General features: G+C 38.0%; 1 protein-coding gene across 4 annotated transcripts in view; it reads left to right on the plus strand.

Annotated features, from left to right (window-relative positions):
* Positions 1 to 17,237, plus strand: part of LOC129744369 (cystinosin homolog) — a 54,791-nt gene extending 37,554 nt beyond the window's left edge. For 2 of the 4 annotated variants that reach the window (XM_055736869.1, XM_055736859.1), the window contains 5 exons: positions 3,205 to 3,387; positions 3,453 to 4,111; positions 4,177 to 4,465; positions 4,551 to 4,653; positions 16,648 to 17,237. In XM_055736869.1, the coding sequence (XP_055592844.1) occupies positions 3,318 to 3,387; positions 3,453 to 4,111; positions 4,177 to 4,465; positions 4,551 to 4,653; positions 16,648 to 16,768 (1,242 nt within the window). In that variant the 5' untranslated portion in view covers positions 3,205 to 3,317 and the 3' untranslated portion in view covers positions 16,769 to 17,237. The other 2 variants (XM_055736877.1, XM_055736885.1) reach the window with 2 other exon arrangements.
* Positions 17,238 to 19,585: the final 2,348 nt, after the last annotated feature.

The following is a 19,585-nucleotide window of genomic DNA, read 5'->3' on the forward strand; positions in this document are numbered from 1 at the left end:
ATGCCAAAATGACAAAAATGACAAAGATGATAAAAATGATAAAAATGAAAAAAAATTACAAAAATGAAAAATAAATACATAAATGGCAAAAATGATAACAATGAAGAAAATGACAAAAAAAAAATGACAAAAATTAAAACAATCGACAAAAATCACAAAATCGGCAAAAAACGAAAAAACTAGTAAAAATGACAAAAATTTCGAAAAAAGACAAAAATTATAAAATCGACAAGAATGACAAAAGTAACAAAAATGGAAAAAATTAAAAAAAAAATTACAAATATGACAAAAATGAAAAGAAAATGACAAAAATGACAAAAATTATAAAAATGTTAAAAATGAAAAGAATTACAAAATGACAAAAATTTACAAAATTCGACAAAGATTATAAAAAACTACAAAAATGACAAAATAAACAAAATGACAAAATGACACAAATGACAGCAATGACAGAAATGACAAAAATGACAAATATTACAAAAAATGAAAAAAAATAAAAAAAATGGCAAACATGACAAAAATGTCAAAAATGTCAATAGTGAGAAAAATTAAAAATATATTCCAAAATGACAAGAATTTCAAAAAATTACAAAAATTACAAAAAATTACAAAAATTACAAAAATGAAAAAAAATTACCAAAATGACAAAATTGGCAAAACGACATAAATGACATAAATTGCATTAAATGGCATGCATGACAAAAATGAAAAACTGACAAAACTGACAAAATGAAAAAAATTACAAAAATGGCAACATTGACAAAATGAAAAACTTACAGAAATAACAAAAATGACAGCAATGACGAAACTGACAAAAATGTTGCAAGCGAGAAAAATGATTAAAATGTCATTTTTGTAAATTTTGTTTTTTTGTCATTTTTGTCAGATTTTGGTTTCATTTCTGTCATACTTGTCACTTTTGTCATTTTTGTTATTTTTGGTCATTTCTGTCGTTTTTGTCATTCTTGTCATATTTTTTTTTTGTATTTAAGTCATTTCTGTTGTTTTTGTCGTTTTTTTTGACATTTTTGTCATTTTTGTAATTTTTGCCTTTTTGTAAGTTTGGTTTATTTTTGTTATTTTTGTCATGTTTTTCATTTTTATGATTTTTGTCTTTTTTGTCATTTACATTTTAATCATTTTTCTTATTTTCATATGTGTCATTTTGGCCTTTTTGATTTTTTTTTCATTTTTGTTATTTTTGTCACTTTGATCAGTTTGGTTATTTTTTCCATTTTTGTCATTTTGGCCATTTTTGTCATTTTTGTAATTTTTGTTATTTTGGTCATTTTTGTCATTTTTCTCTTTTTTTGTCATTTTGGTTATTTTTGTCATTTTGTTATTTTCGACCTTTCTTTTGTTGTCATTTTAGTCATTCTTGCCATTTTTGTCAGTTTTGTTATTTTTGACGCTTGTTTAATTTTTGTTATTTTCTTCATTTTTGTTTATTTTGTCAAGTTTGGCATATTTGAGTTTTTTTTTAAATTTGTCATATCTCTATTTATATAATTCATTTAATTTTCTTCATGCTTATCGTTTTTGTCAAGTTTATCATTTTTTGTCGTTTTTTTCATTATCGTCATTTTAGTCATTGTTGAATTTTTTGACTTTTTTATAATGTTTTCCATTTTTCTCGTTTAATCATTTTTATCTTTGAGACATTTGTAATTTTTTTCTTTTTTATTTCTTTTTTCATTTTTGTCTTGTTTCCCAGTTTTGATATTTCTTACATATTTGTCAATTTTGATCACAAATGGAATAATATCTTGCAAAAATGATAAAATATTACATACACGACAAAAATGTCGAAAACTACAAATTGACAAAAAATGCAACAACAATTACTAAAGGGACAAAATTTAGCAGATGGGCTTAAATGACAAATGTAACTAAAATGATAAAAAAGTCAATAATATAAAAAAATTGCAAAAATGAAAATAAATGAAAAAAATACAAAAATGACAAACTAGAGCCACTTATAGTTTTCATCTTTCAACTTTCATAACTCTATTTTCTTTTGATATTTTTTTGTTCAAAACTCCAACGCTTGATAGAATAAATATCCAACTCTTTTCTTGGCAAACATAGTGTTTTCTATTATAAGCATGACTTAAGATACAAAAATTCTACGAGAATCGGAAATTGCGCCAAATCTATTTCTAAAATATTGCAAAGTGATTCTTGAAAAATTGAGTACACATGGAGGAATTTTTGGAAAGTTCTATCGATTGGACCAAAAGTAACGCAAGGTACAATATTTTAGGGTTGCATTGAAAAAATGCGATTTGTATAGAATTTTGGATAATTTTTGCTTTTGAAAAATATCAGAGTAGAAGATGAAAGTGGAAGTGCGCTTGCTTCCCATTTCTTTTGAATTATGTCGGGAGCCCTTCCAGCGGCCCCCAAAATACCAAATTGAGCTCACCGCCCCCTTAGAAGCTTTCAATGCCCCCCTGGGGGCGGTAGGGACCACTTTGAAAACCACGGAACTAGAGCATTTTTTAATACTTTTTTTACGTTTTGGTAAAATCCCAATGATTATTTTCCAATTTCCAATTTTTTATTTAAATTAAATAATATCCACCATAACAAATCAAAAAGAACTGATTTTATTCCCTCGATGAGGTTCTAGTCCGTGTGATCCAAAGATCACGGTCAACACGTCTATCGATTGGTTTTCAAAGCAACAACAAAAAATGAGTTTGAAAAAAAAAAACACCAGCAAAATAATGCGCCTATAATGTGTATGTATCGTATGAACCAATCCGCGTGCGTACATTCACTTGACCGCGTGCGCCACCGGCCGGAGCATTCTGGCGAGGAGATTAGCTGTTTGTGATGATGATGATTGTTCCGCGCCGCGTCGTGCCGTGAACTTATCGAGACGTCCGACGAACGCAGTGATTGTAGTTTGATTGCCTGGTATATTTTGAATATCGTCGCGGTCGTTCAACTCCCTCGATGTGTATGTTGTTATGTTCTCTAGAAGACGGTTGTTGGAATCTTGAGAGTTACTGAACTTAGGCGAAGCTTGGCACTTAAATCGAATCGCTATACGTCACGATGACAAAAAACAACACAACACGACAGGTCTGCTTATCCAGCTGTTGTTTATGATGATGCCGCGTCGCCTTTATCTTCTTTTGGAGAAGGTGGAAGTTGCAAGCGACTAATCATTCGAAATCGTTTCTAATTGTTTTCCAGGACCATAAATGTAGTGTCTACGTTTGTCGGCTTTTGAATTGTTTGATACATCACTACATCGTCGTTCGGGAGGAATTAGTGCTTTGATCCGTCAACGTCCGGCTGATTAGTCGATGACCCGTTTCTACAAGATGCATTCCACAGTAGGATTAGTATGTTTGTCGTTAGCTGTTTTGTTTGGTGGTGAGTCACATATTTTTGAGGAGTGTTCTCCAGGATCTGTCTTATTAACCGGTTATTTTTGGTAGAATTGGTTCGAGGTCAAACTACAATTGGCGCCAGCGTAGTTTTGGACCCACAGGACCTCACGATTCTCGTTGAGGAGTATAAAAATATTTCGGTCCTGTTCCGGGGTCGACTAAATCAGGCGATCCAATTCAATTTTTCCGATGAGCATGCGGAGTTTGTCCAAGCGAGCCCTTCGGTGATAAACATCGATACTCCGCCGGATGGGTTCATCGATCGAGCAGTCCAGGTGACGCTCAAAGGCATATCGCCGGGCCAATTCGATCTGATTGGATCGGTGACACCCGCAGGACTGATTGACGTTGCCCAGGCCTTCATCCGGGTTACCGTAGCTCACTCGGATACGCTCATAATCGTGGCCATCGTGATCGGATGGATCTACTTCGTCGCTTGGACCGTATCGTTCTACCCGCAGATGATCATCAACTTCCGGCGGAAGAGCGTCGTTGGGTTGTCGTTCGATTTCCTGGCCCTGAATCTATTGGGTCATACGCTGTACGCGATCTTCAACTGTACCCTGTTCTGGAACGACTCGATCGAACAGGAATACTTCAACCGGAACCCTCGAGGACTCAATCCGGTAGTGGCCAACGATGTGGCTTTCTCAGTACACGCAGCCACCGCTACCCTAGTCACTGTAATTCAGTGTTTCTTATTTGAGGTTAGTCTTTGACTCAAACAACAATTCTGAACTCTTGAACCAATCGAACTCAATCCAATCCACAGCGAGGAGAGCAGCGAGTCTCGAACATCGTCCGAGGTCTGCTGAGTGCCTTCGGAGTCGTCATTGTCGTGTCCGGGATCCTGGTCGGAACCAAAACTTGGCATTGGTTGGATTTCCTGTACACGCTGAGCTACATCAAGCTGGCCATCACCCTCATCAAGTACGTCCCACAAGCGGTACTGAACTTTCGGCGGAAGAGCACGGTCGGCTGGAGTATCGAGAACATTCTGCTGGACTTCACCGGTGGCATGTTGAGCATGCTGCAGATGCTTCTCAATGCTCATAATTATGGTAATTTTCCAACTAAAGACATCGATCTTACTGAGCCGTTTAAAAAAACCGTTTACCTTTTTTTTTTGTATTTTTGCTACTTAAGATGATTGGGCGTCTATATTTGGCGATCCTACCAAATTCGGCTTGGGATTGTTCTCGGTCCTGTTCGATATTGTCTTTATCGTGCAGCACTACGTGTTGTATAAGTAAGTATAGTCAATGTTATCTGCTTCCGAGAATTTATTTTTCATTCGTAAAAGTTGTAACACTTTCTGCTCACCCACACCTAAACACCTTAACACTAAAAACTCTCTTTACAACCTTTACAGACGGCCCAAGAAAACAATCGACACAGTCGAATCTAATCTTGAAACCCTACTAAAACACCCTAACAACATGGTCCACACGAGTACTGACACGGATTAACCGAATCAAAAAAAAAACATCATAACTTACACACTCACACACTTACACAGCGTGGGTCTCGAGGGGGTCTAACAAACGGCGTCAGTTCATTGTTGTCGCATACGTACCTATACATGACTTAACGGTTAAATTTTAAGCTGGTGTGATTCAAGTTTAAGCTGACTGTTATTTTATTTAAAATTTAAATATCAAACAAAAAAAAACGAAACAGGAACCGATCGGACCCGAAGAAGCTGGACGAGGAATCGAGCAGTGGTGCCAGCGTTGCCGCCAACAATGGCAGCAAAGCCAGTCTGCCATAGGTAAAAGGGGGCCAAAGCAGTGGTGCCATTTGGTCGGAGCAGCCGTTCGTTCTTCTCTAGCGATGGTGTTTGTGTGTTTGTCTGGAGGGCCAGTGCCATACGTTTTAGTCTGGTTGTGCCAAAATGGTTTTGTTGCAGTTAAACACAAACAGGTTCCCACTGCCACACGTTTAGTTTTTTTTTTAAATTCGTTTCCCATGGATATGTGGACACTTTTCAGTGTTGCTAGAACGCCGAAGTGATTTTTCTTCAAACAGTTGGCTTTGATATTTATTGTAAGGATGACTTTTTTAAGTCATACGACTTTTTTTAACTGTTCTATAGACAATCAACTAATTCAAAAGTTTTAGGTTTATGATTTTCAAATAAACAAAGTATTCGCATCGTTTTATGGAGGTTTGAGTTTTATTTTAATTCACCACTTCAGAACAATCCGAAAAAATCAATATCAAATATCGATATCAATGATGTTTTGTCCGTTAAGTGAACATCCCAACTAACAGTTTTTGCTGAACAACCGCTGAAACATTTTTAGTTGTAATTTTACATCAGCTATCTTTCTGAAAAAAGGCATCAAAATTTAGGGAGAAGCTGCTTCAGCTCTTCAACATCGAGATTTGGAGAAATTAATCAGTGAAGATGACATGATTCGTCAATTGACGGATCAACAAAAAAAAAAACAAAAATAATGATGACCGATGTTTGTCAGCTTATTTTTCCCCTCTCGTGATATTTTTGTCTTCATTTAAACTTGTCTCGAACTTTTAACCTACGACTTGTCGGTCTCATGCCGCAGAACACAGAACCAACAATGAATTCTGCGAAGGACCAGAAAAGTGTCGTTCTTAAGCGACCGAAATATTTCCCATCCAAGGTCAATTTCATATGAAGAAATTGAAGTTGAAATGCCTCGAGAATAAAAAGTAAATTTCTCGGCTAGGCCATTTTATCACGGAAAGTGAGAAATTTCGAATGATCAGAAGATAAAAGAAATTCTTATTTCGATTCATTAGCTATCATTCATTGGTTGATCGATTTAAAAGTTAGATATAGCTGTAACGGGTGTTAAATAAAAAATGAGATTTTTTTCAGTCACATATAAAAAATTGTTATTTTTTTCATCGATTTCAGTATTTTTTATTAATAACATAATGTATTTTCTTCAAAAAATGTCAGTGAATGTTTGAGTAAGGGCCGTGGTCTGATGTTCGACGCAACTTTGTCGTGATGCTCTCACAAGAACGTTGTACGACACTTACGTCCATTTTTCGGATACAATTCCGGATTCTTGTAGTCAGTTGCTTCGTGTCCTACACAGAAAAAATTAATTGCTGTAAAATTACGGTAAATATCCTGTAACAAAAAGGAGCAGGACTTTTACCGCAATTTTACAGGTCGAAAAAATATCACGTGAAATTTATTTTTACGTGATCGTATTTTTTTACAGGCTGCTCTAAAATTACAGGCTGTAAATTTGGAAAGAACGTTCCTATTGGAATTTGTCTTGTTTATGTTTTAGTAACCTGAATTAATGGCGATTTTTCATTTCTGAGTAAAAACAATCTATTTTAATAAGCATTATTTATTATTATTTAATCTCATCATGTGAATACTTTCTCCTATCGTTCCTGGGAACGAAAACACACGGATGGAATTCTATCTTACAAGAACCCATCTCCGTACAGGTTGCCACGTCAAATGCCGCTTTAATTTAGCCAAATCAGCGAGTTTGTTGGTGGTAAGACCGTCTCCATCGATGCAAATAATTCCATGCGTCGAAATCAATAGCAATCACACAGGAAAGGCTTTTGAAATAGCCAACCGTAAACAATTTTTCCATTTATCCGGTTTATTTTGAGCTAGAAAAAAAAATTAAAGTTGAAAATCTGTTCTGAGCTTCTAATGAAAAAAAAGTTACCCCTTCTTCCTCCTGCTTGGTCCTGCAAATTCATCGCACCGCTGTTTTCGGAGTAATCGTCACTTTTGCTTAGCTGACTTGTGTAATCTCCGGAATAGTGAAAATGTTGGCAGTCGAACAGTTACTAGCATAATAGCTTTTGTGATTTTGATTGACAACCTTAATTTTCATTGTCCTGGAATTTGAAACCAGCCTGTAAAAAACCTGCTCATTAAAAATTATTGCCTTTAACCTGTAAAACTACGGCAAATGTCATGCTCCATTCTGTTACAGGACATTTGCTGTAAATTTGAATGATTTTAACTTAAATGTACATGCTTTTTCGATTATAGGCAGTTTTATTTTAAAGGTAACCATTTTCAATGACACGTAATAGTCATTATTTTTTTCTGTGTAGGCCCTCCAATGGTTTTTATACACTAGGGCACTGAGTGAGCCAAAGAAATCCTCTATTGGGCGGCACTGTGGCAAGTTTGTTGGGTTACGATCTTTCGGCACGAACGGTATCTTTTTCTCCTCAAGGTACGCCAGCCAGCCAGAGCGAATGACGTCCCGCGGTATTTTTTGGTCATCCACCGACACTGTGATTTAACCGTCTCAATCTGCTCCTCCGTGTACTCCGGCGACCTCGTCTTCTTCCTGCAGACGATTCCTTCCATCTTGAGGGTACGATGGATCAATACGAGGGAGCAGCCATATTTCTGACCGGCGTCACGCAGGCTGGTTGCGTCCTTGTTGTCCAACAGCTTCTTTAACGATGTCTTCCTCTGCTTCGTCATTATCGTCACCGGACGACCACTTCCGACCTTCCGCTCTACGTTCAAGGAACCCAGGATACGATATACCGTACTGACAGGTACATTTTCTTCCTTAAAATGTGCCACCGTGAACTTTTTTCCTGGCTGGAAATGCGTTTCGTAGAACCGTACAATGCGTTCACGGAGCACGTGTTGTTTCGACGCCATCTTTGCTTTGACTAAATTCAAAGTAGCAAAACCAAACACGCCTACTGTTTCTAGGAAGCCCAAAGAGCAATTTTCTTGGAGAAAGAAAATTTTACGCTCTTTATTTGAGTTACTGAAAGGTATTGAAAACATTCTCATTTTTATTTAACACCCGTTTCACCCGTTTAACAGCGTTTAACCTGTCAAATTTGAATGGTGTCAATAATGGTTGGACAAAGGCATGGTTAGAGGAACGCATCGTATGAGGCCCGCAGATGTTCTTGTGGTATTTTATCCCAGGCTATCACGAGATGTCGCTTCAGGACCTCCACACCTTTATGTTTCTTAAAGCAGACTTCGGCCTTCAAGGGTTCAAGGTCTGGCGAACTCGCCGGCCACTCGCAGCTCGATATGAATCCTGGAAAATGTTGCGCAATCCAAAGTTGGGTTTTCTTCGCTTTGTGAGCCGGTGCCGAGTCCTGTTGGAAAACCGAATCCCTGGAACCAACATGTCGACGTGCCACGGTTCGACGACATTCTGTAGAACTAGTTCCCGATACGTATTTTGGTTGATCTTCACTTCTTCAGGGACAAAAACCAGCGGATGCTGGTTTCTGTCGCCGAGTGGCCGTCAGGAAATCGGCATGGCTTCGTGATCTGTCTGGCAACCAAACTCTGTCGTTCTGCTTATTCACGAACTGTTGTACGGTGAAGAATTTCTCGGTGGTAAACACGATATTCTTCAACCTTCCCTCCGCAACCCTCTTCAGCCTTCGCTCTTTTTACCCGTTCTTGTTTCTGCTTCACCGTATTGTCTTGAACCTTTTGGATCTTGTAGGGCTTGGTCTGAAGTTTAACTTTCAGGATCCGACGGACACTTCGATCTGTGTGTTGAGATCCTCTGCAAATTAAGTGGCACTACGACGAGGATTTCTCTTAAGGCGCTTCTTGACGATCTTCGCCATGGCAGGTGTCACCACAGGAGGTCGGCGTCCCCCACCATACTGTTTTTTGGCACTTCCGGTCTCCAGCTATCTTTTAACTGTACGGTAAACAAAACTTCTTCACATACTTATATCGGACAACTCATGAACTATGTCCTTCTGCCGTTTGCCAGCTAGGAACAAGGCAACCACAGAGTATACGTTTCTGTTCGAGATCCATTTTTCCGGATAACACCTTTTGTAAACACTTACATCCAACGATAGCTTAGACTTAATGTAAACAAATCGACGAGGGGTCGTTCAATACTGTTTCGTGTGCAACGAAATAATTACTGTTGAAGTAATATAGCAGTTCAATTTCCGGACCCTGTAAGTCATCCAAAAAAAAAAGGAACAAGGGACAGGTGGATGATTCAACGAAATGAAGTAGCTGAAGAAAAGTAGGTGACTGAGATGACTGTCTTGTTTTGTAGTTTTCTTTGGGATTTTAAGCCTCTTGGGTTTATTTATCCCATTCCGCGTGGCAAGCTAAAAGATAACTGTCTTCGGGTATCAAGTCCTTAAATAACTACACATTGTATTAGCGATATCTATTTGTCCCTCTCCACTTCTCATGAATGTACTCAATTTTCAATGAATAGTTTGATACTTCTACCTAGAATACCTGGAAACCATAGGTATTGTGTTGCCGCGAACCTAACTTGAGTAGTCTTGCTTAGCCGTGTGATGAACCGTGTTTCATCATCATCATCTGTCATCAGCAATCATTGATCCATTGTTCTCGATGGCGAATTGAAGACAAATCATGTGGAGAACAAAAACATATCATGTTTCGGGCCCAAGTTACTACCTTGTGGTACCCCTGAAGTTGGGATGAAATCTGCAAATTCAGAAGATCTAATTTAATAGCTAGACGACGATTAGTTAAGTAGCTTTCGGATAATATCAAACGTTGCAACTTTTGAAGCAGAATTACGTGATTAACTGAACCAAATGCAAATGCAAATGTCCATGTAGATTGCGTTAACTTGCTTGCCACCATCCATATTGGACGTTAGGCCGAATGGGTTATCTGGCCACTAGGCCGAATGGGTTATTGTTATTTGGCTGACGGTTATCCAGCCGAAGGCTGTTAGGCCGAAAGCACGTAAGGCCGAAAGGATATTCAGAAAAGTTTTTTTTTACACTACCTAGAACGATACAAGGTTTTAAATTGGATGATGTCAATTTACCTTTAATTTACCATGCTGCAATTCTGAGCCGGTTTTTCTTTATCTTTCGCCAGAGCATCAAAAATCCCGCCAACCGCATCGATTCTCGAAAGTAAATCTGACGTTACGTTCTTCTTAAAGGTGACATTGCCGTCCTTCCAGCACGAACTAAAAATGCCGAATCGCCATATAGATGGCAGTGAGTTCCCGGTTATAGATACCGTATCGATATTGGTTTTTATCAAACTTCTTGGAGATAAAACCTGAAGTGCTCCGTTCACGACTTGATGAAGCAAGGCTTCGGCTGCCGGGTGTTATGCCTATACCCACAGAAACAGCTCTGCATGTCTGCCCTGGTAGGCTATAAAAGCGTGGCATTGATTAGTTGTTGTTTGCATAGTTGGAAGGATGAAGTAGCTTCGGAAAACCATTTTAGCTGAGATCTATCATTTCGCTTGTTTCCCGGAATCAATGTTAAAAGTGGAGCTTGAGCTTTAATTGCATTCGGATTGAAGCGTCTATAAAAGTTCAGCATGACTAAAAAACTTTTTAATTCACTGACAGTAGACGGTTGTTTGAAGACTTTGTATCGTTTTAATTCGTTAAGGTACAGATTTTATCCCTTCTTTTGTAACTAAATACCCTAGAAAGATGATTTCGGTTCGCCCTTATTCACATTTCGCCACGTTGATTTTTAGATTTTGTTGATCAAGTCGAGAAAAGAGTGTAGGTGCTCTCGGTGAGTTAGAAGCAATGAACAAATCATCAATGTATGGAAGCCAGACTAAATCCAGGCCTCGTACTACTTCATGGATCAGTCGTTGAAATCAATTTTCGGAAAAAAATGGCTTAACTTTGCTAGTTGTATGTGAAGTCTTGGAAGTTGAAAGTGTGGCAATGGATAGAGACCCGGAATTGTTTGACTATTCAGTGGACGGTAGTCACCGCAAGGGCGCTACGAACCATTGGCTTTTCAAACCATATGCACAGGGCTGGACCAGTTGCTGATAGAGATAGACGGGCGACAGATGCCGAGCTTCATCAACAGCTCGAACTCAGCTCGGGCGGCGGCTAACTTGAAATCGTATCAGAAATGATAACTTAAGTTGTTTACAATGATGCTGCGAATCGCAATTCCAACTGCATAGTGAAAAGATCGCATAAAATGTCATCTAAAGTCAGTTTAAATCGGATATGATAGAAAGTTCGCCAGGTTTGTAAATTTTGAAACGATTTTGCTCCCGCGCGGGCTTCAAGTGAGAAAATCATCGCCATATTCTCTCTGCAACCAACAGTGCATTCAGATAGCTAAAAATCAGATGGAAATAGAATGATATTGATCAATGAGAAAACTGGAAAATATTGTCGGTGGCAACGATTCGAAGGTTATTAGAGCGAAATCTTGCATTCATCCGATAGATACGAAAAAGGTGCCGGATTACGCCCAATTTGTGTAGTTTTCGTCGCTTTAGAAAGAAATGAAATTTATGTATGTATATTGCCTCCACTGTAAGTGAATGCTGCTTTTTCAACTTTCATACGATCATTCTATAACTCTCGTCGTAGGTCAACATTGACCTTGAGTAGAGCTTATCCGTAGACTTTGATCGTCGATCTTTCGGTATCAAAGAAACCTATACTTTTGTTGTGCCTATTTCCGCCCAAATACTGATATTTCTACTTATGCCACACACTGCACAGCCATTGAAGGAATTATGCATAACACCTCTGAAAACGACGTCGTAATTATTGCTGGGGACTATAATTTCCCGAATCTCTCGTGGACATTTGATGAAATCACCAACGGATACATCCCTGTGAATGCTTCAACCGAACAAGAACTCGCAGTTATAGAAACGACGTTAGCTGTAGGCCTTGCTCAGATATGCTCCAGAGAAAACGTGAACGGTAGAGTTCTCGATCTGATTTTTACAAACAGACCTGAAGTAACCGAAACTTTGGACCCGCCAATTTCCATTTTACCAACGGACCGACATCACAGACCTTATGGGATTCTTATCGACTGCCCCGATGATAATGCCATAACCGACAACGATATCTATCGTATCGATCTTGACTTTAGAAGATGTAATTCTGTACCCGTTATTGAAGCCCTAGCATCTACCGATTGGCTGCACCTTCTAGGCAGTCTTAGCCCTGACGATGCTGTTTCCGTTTTCTACGAACACTTGCTAAAGACAGTCGCGCTTCACACTCCAAGAAAACGCCAGCTCCGATACCAGCAGTACAAGCAACCATGGTGGAATGCTGAGCTTCGTCGCTGTAGAAATAAATTACGCAAGTTGCGCAAAAAATACTTCAGAAATAAAACTGATGCGAACAGAACCGAGCTTGCAAAAAGGAAGGCGAATACTCCGAGCTACGTAATACTGTTTTCAAGCGATACATCCGTAATATGGAGAGAGAAATGAAAAATAATCCGTCAGATTTCTGGAAGTTTGTCAAATCTCGACGTCATTCCAACAGCTTTCCATCGCGAGTTACTTTTGAAGGTCATTCCTCTGAAACTACTGCCGAATCCGCGAATCTGTTCGCTGAATTCTTTAAAAGCGTCCACACTTCACAATCACCGCCTGTCTCTAACGAATACCTTGAAGCAATGCCCAGCTTTGACGTCATTTTACCTCAGCCAATTCTCACCCAACATGAAGTTTTGTCTGCCTTAAAAGCCATTGATCCTTCAAAAGGTCCCGGACCAGACGGTATTCCTCCGTTTCTCATACTGAACATTGCCGCTTCGATCGCCGAGCCATTACGGATAATTTTCAATCGATCGCTTACTGATGGTGTTTTTCCTAGTGTTTGGAAAATGGCTGCTGTAACTCCTATTCACAAATCAGGAAATTTACATGATGTGACAAATTACAGACCGATCTCAATACTCTGCTGTTTATCAAAGGTTTTCGAAACAATTATGTATGGAAGACTGTACAACGCCGCTAAACCGATAATATCAGAATATCAACACGGGTTTGTGCAGAAAAGATCGACTGTTTCCAACTTGTTGTGCTATTCTAATACACTGCATTCCGCTATGAGCAAAAAACAACAAGTTGACGCTATTTACGTGGACTTTTCTAAAGCATTCGACAAAGTACCGCACGAGCTCGCAATTAAAAAAATCGCACGCTTTGGTTTCCCGTCGTGGTCCACATCGTGGCTGTACTCTTACCTGACGAAACGCCAAGCATTTGTGAACTTACGAGGAATCAGATCTCAGCCATTCGACGTTCCGTCTGGCGTCCCTCAGGGAAGCCACTTAGGCCCACTCATTTTTATACTCTTCGTGAACGACCTTGCTTGGATACTCAAATCTTCGAAGTTAATGTACTTCAAGCTGACATCTTGATACTCTCGGACTGGTGCAGGTCACATGGGATGATAGCTAACTCGAATAAGTGTAAATGTATAACTTTCCATAGATCAAGAGAGCACATCCGCTTTGCTTACACCATGGACACAGAAGAAATGGAGAGAGTGACTTCCATAAAAGATTTGGGCGTAGTGTTTGATCACAAACTGACTTTTACGGAACACATAGCCGCCACCACCGCAAAAGCTTTTGCCATCTTTGGTTTCATCCGGAGAAACACCGCTGATTTTGAAGATATTTACTGCCTCAAAACGATTTTCTGTGCCCTGGTTCGTAGTGTATTGGAATATGCCGTGATAGTCTGGACACCTCATCAGGAAGTACAAATCGAAAGGATTGAAAGGGTTCAAAAGAAGTTTTTAAGATATGCACTCCGACGACTGCCATGGAATGATGCCGTTAGACTACCACCGTACGTAGAGCGATGCACTTTATTATCCCTCGAAACCCTTCGTTGCAGGCGGACATACATTCAAAGAATGTTTGTCTTTGACCTGTTAATGAATAACATAGACTGCCCACAACTGCTACAAAACATCAACATTCACGCACCAACGAGAAGACTTCGACAACAGAATTTTCTGTGGATACCACTCAGTCGCACCGTTTTTGCACAAAACCACCCTTTGTATAATTGTTGTCGTGTTTTTAACGAAGTGTCAAGCGTTTTTAATTTTAACCAGTCCAAAGATGTCTTTAAAAATATTATTCGTAGTCTTAGAACATAAGTTGTGTTAAGTTTAAGATATGTCTGTATGGTGATTATCAAAGGCATTAACATAAAAAAAAATGTCAACGGCAATAAATATACTGTGGTGACCAATAAGCCTCGTTAGAAAAAAATACTATTGCACTAAGCATAGCTAAGCTTTGTTGATTACTCATATCCACCTTGAATCATTGAACTTGAAATGCTGTGTAGAAATAATTATGCACCGACAATCCAAAAAGACTTCACATAACATATTTTATTAGGCTTTGATAAACTTACGCATTTCCAATTCCATGACCGTTGGCGTGGCTAAGCAAAACATGGTCCACATCGCCAATGGTTGCTACTCCGTGATTGATCAAGCCATCAATTTTGTGCAAGGGCCAAAAGAATGGTGCTTGGGGATAAGCAGGACATTCAAATTACACAAAACTCATACCCTTCCTTTGAAACAGATCAATATCGGCGCCGACCACGTCCTAGTAGTCAATGGGGGAAATATGAAGAAATGTTAAATAGTAGTATTCTTTTTAGGTTCAATCAACCTTTTGTATGTATGTGTGTTGGTTATCAACCATGGGTGCACGGGTTCGCCGCAGCTTATGGCTAAGTATGTGCTCACATACATTCTTTAGATTATTAAAGAGGAGAGAGGAGGAGAGAAAAAGTATCGTGCACAAGTGGTGTACTGTGAGTGTAATTTCATTGAGAAAATTGGGCAAAGAAGAGGATGTAAGCGTCGGAGCGGTACGGACAGCTATTAAAAAAATATGGTAAACATTGTACATTTTAAGATGAACCGAGGAGGGGTCGACAATCTGGTCCTGTAAGTCCTGCTATCGACAAAAAGGTCAGAGATGCCTTCAAACAGAAACTATCAGCTTCCGTTCGGGATGTGGCGAAAAAGTCAGGACCTTAACGTCCAATGTGATGCGTGCTAAAGAGCGAATTAGGCTTAAGACGTACCGGAGCAGAAAAAAATTAAAAGGAACCCAAATCAAGCCACTTCTGTCAAACCAAAAACCCGGAAACTGTATGATTTACAAAAGTTCTAGGTGAATTATCGTGGACGATGAAACGTATATGAAATTGGACTATAAAACCCTTCCTGGGTCACAAATACTTCACTGTACGCAAGGACAAGAATATCCCTAGAACGGAGAAAGCCATTTTCACCGAAAAATTTGGCAAGAAGGTGATTGTGTGGCAGGCAATTTGCGAGTACGGCAAAATATATAGCCCATACGTCACATCCGAAAAAATGAACACCCAGAACTATATCAAGGAATGCCTCCAGAAGCGTTTATTGCCGATGATCTATCAGCATGATGGACCCGTCATATTTTGGCCCGATTTGGCATCATGTCATTACGACAAAGACACTCTAGGGTGGTACAAAAGCCAAAACTGTTTGGGCTTTAACCAAAGCAAAGCTCCGGAAGTACATAAAACCAGCTATTGACATGGTGAAAATGGTGGGTAATGCCACTGTGCAGACGCTTATGAGTCATGTTCGACGAAAAGAGCAAAGTCTGGCTTAGGATTAAAGATTTTCAACAAATAAAAGTGCAGTGTTGGGTAGGACACAAATACAGTGTGTAAAATAATATGAATAAAGTTGAATGAATCAATTTTTTTTTATTATTTTGAAAATGGGCTTATAATTTCTGGAACAGTCTTTAGATCAGGATCCATTTTGATAAATTGTGCGACCGTGTTTTCCTTCACCTTATATGCTCCTAGCTGGTATTTCTTAATGAGACTTCTTTTCCTATCTATGATGTAATGATAAAAAGCTCTAAAGCTGTCGGAAAGACAAAAGTATTATTTAAAATAATTCAATTATGGAAAACATTTGTTTGAAAATCTTCTTCAAACTAGCTTTTTTTTTTATTCTCGTTACATTAATGTTTTTTTTCTTTCCTAAAACGACTTTCCAGGATGAAAAACAGATCATAGTCCAAAGTATAATTTAAACGAAATATGTAATATCTGAAGGTTTTGTCAGTTTTCAGTAATGATAATTGGAAAAAGTCGTTTTTGGAAATTCATCAATGTGATTCTACTCTTTGCCTCATATTGATTTCGTCTAGTAATACTGTTACACTGTATATTAAATCACCATTACTAACATTAAAAACTGACACAAACCACTCGCCTTATTCATTCCAAACACAATTGGCCCACTATAAAAAATCTTTAGCACTAAAATTTCGCTCAACAGACTATGGGCCAATTACTTTTCCATTATTACATTATTATTCGATAGCGAACAGTAAATTCTCGGAAGCAATCTTATGTAATATTCACGTTGAGCTAAACATTGCTTAATCGTTCCTCTTCTTTTAGAAACAATCAGTACACCGAGCTGCCGGGTGACAATGTTCCCCCGAACGATCCCGGAACGAGCCATCTACCGATTACACCGGATCCAATCACCGAGGGTGGTCCGCTGCTGGTGATTGCCTAAAATCGGCTACCGATTCCGCCCACCTGAAATTAATATCATTGAATCAATCAACCGGCTACGCATGTGTGATTTATAGGAAAATTGTATATTATTATCAGTATGTTTAGGTCAATGTTTTTACACATTTTTAAATGATAAACTACGCCCCAACTTATATTAGAGTAGTACCTACAAAAAAAGCGCTTGAAAGCTCTCCGTAGAACATTCATTCGCTTGGAAAGGCTGATACCTGAAAGAGAAAAAAACACTAATAAAGACTATTAAGCTGAGTTTTAGGTTTAGAAATACGAAAATTATGTAGATTACACCAAAGTTTTAATCTGTTTAATCCGTAGTGCATTCCATATAAAAATCTGAAAGATTTAGAACACGAAACTGTCTAGTATTTGGTTTTATTACTTTTTATTTATGTAAGACAATTTAGGATAATAAATGTACCATGTATGTGATGTCACATCGAAGCTCGAAAGTTAGGACTAATTTTGTTTTTTTTACTCTTCGAAATTTCAATTCATACTAATTTGCTTAAAAAAATGAAATAATTTAAAATTCGTATTTTGAACCTGTGTTGCATTTCATGAGAAGAAGTCTCAGTTCATTTCGAAATTTGCGTTCAGCAGAAGTCTCAAGTCACGTGCAACAATTTCTACTAGCAGAAGTTTGAGCGTATTTTAGAATTCATTTCCATAGAAAATCAACAGAAGTCTCAATCAGTTCTATGAATTTTAAGAATCGGTCATCTCGAGCTACATTTTTATATCAGCGGAAGTCTCAATGCTCTGTAAAAGTCACGGTTTAGCCGAAATCGAAACTATAAGAGTTGAAGTCGCATTTCACCGGTAATCTCAAGTCGCCAGAAGGGCCAGATTTTGGTTAATGCAGTAGTCTCAATCCTTCTGGCACATTACCTAACACAGACTGACTGTGAGATTGGCGGAAAAAAAAATTCTGTGTTTTTGAGAAAAAAAATCTGACTTTCTGTGATTTTATCCCAAAAATTCGGTGGTGATTTTCTGTGATGCTATTTCCTTTAATTTCATTGAAAATTCATGATAAATTGGGTCTTCTTTACATTTTAGCCAGCAAAAATCAATTAACATAACCAATCTTATTATATTTTTCTAATTCAAAGTAAGTAGAAAATCTATGTTTAATATTGGACAAAAAAAAATTGAAATTCATTCAAATTAAAAAAATCAGTGAAATCTGTGAATATTTTAATATTTTGTGTTCTGTGACACAGATTCTGTGATGAAAAATTTGCTCAAAATTCTAGGAAATTACAGAATCTTCTGTGATTTCGGCATCCTTGTCTGACAGTTCTGTTCTCTATCAGCAGTCTTTTCAATCTGCGTTGCCCATAATCGTTTAACGGAAAGATTAACGGTCATTTCAAATTTCCTCTACCGCCATCTATCAATCGCTAGCCAAGTTAATCACCAAAACATTGCCCATCACGGCTAACATCTCTCATTGGAGAACTGTCAAACGGCTGTTTAAATTTTTGACGGCAGTCGAAACCTGGGGGAGGAAGACTGAATAAAAAAAGAAAAAAATCTTTCAAACGTCAAATTGCTCTCATCAATCTACCGACCAGTGTGAAGGTTCAAAATTTTACTTTCTTGTTTAGTGATTTTTAATAAAACTTGTTTGATGCTGAAAAGCACTTGTTTTGCATAAACCAATGATTCAATTAGGTTTGTTTTGCTCTGGCAAATTCTTGCATGATCAGGCGTATTGAGTCGCTCAAATTTCGTCAAAGTTTTGAAGCTGATAAATAAAAATGGTTTGATAATTAGTTGTTCTAAAAATATAGCTAAATCTAAATTTAGCACCGAAACAACTGAGTTACATAACTCGCTACAAGAAACTGATCATCTAAAGTTAAAATTTGAACGATTACAAATCTTTTCAACAATTGCTGGCTTTTTGCCGAACAGTAAAAAAACGATACAGAAAACGATACAGCAAATTTCAGTCTTCCTCCCCCAGGTCGAAACGTAAACAAATCTCCAGCGGGTTTGAATGTATGAGTGTAACACAACAGCGAAATCGATCGATTGTCCACCTCCACATCGGTGGGCACTCATTTCTCGTTCGATTTCACCTACACAAACACCATCAGATTTCTCTCTCTCTTCTCGGAAGTGAGAGAAAACGACGGAAAAGAGAGAGCCTTCGACCCGACCCGACGAACGATTGTGCGTACGCGTCTTCTTCAATGAAGCGAGAGTGCGGCGGGCGACCCTACACCAGTGATGCCACATTTCTATCGGTATTTTGAAACCCAAAAAAATCTTTTATCGGTATGTAAATCCTAAAAATCGGTATGAAAATCGGTATTTGAGAAGGATATTCAAAAATGCTTACATTTTCAACTTCCTAACGTATTTTTCTTTAAATAGAAGCCTGCAATAAACAGCAAGTCAATGAACTCTTATGAATGTTCATTTTTAGTTCAAAACTGACTAAATGTGTTTAAGCATATATTATTGCATTTTCTCCGTAACTTGGTTCTAAGTAACAGAAATTTACACTAAATGACGGTTTTGAAATTTTAACAGAACTTCATATTTGCCATGACTTGTACATTTTTTTTTAATTTAAAACTATCTGCTTTTGCTGACGAAAGCATAAATCACAAATGAAAATTCAGCAGAAAATCCGAAATAAGTGTTTCTTTCCAGTACTCATAACTAAATGGAAATTTATTTTAAAAGCTACCGTTTTATAAGAAAAATAGGGGCATGGCTAGCATCTTCAGGTTACACGTTGGTTAAGCATATAAATTAAGTAAAAACTTGAGACTTTGATGTT

The sequence above is a fragment of the Uranotaenia lowii genome, chromosome 1 (assembly GCF_029784155.1).
Source record: "Uranotaenia lowii strain MFRU-FL chromosome 1, ASM2978415v1, whole genome shotgun sequence".
Taxonomy (NCBI): Eukaryota; Metazoa; Arthropoda; class Insecta; order Diptera; family Culicidae; genus Uranotaenia; species Uranotaenia lowii.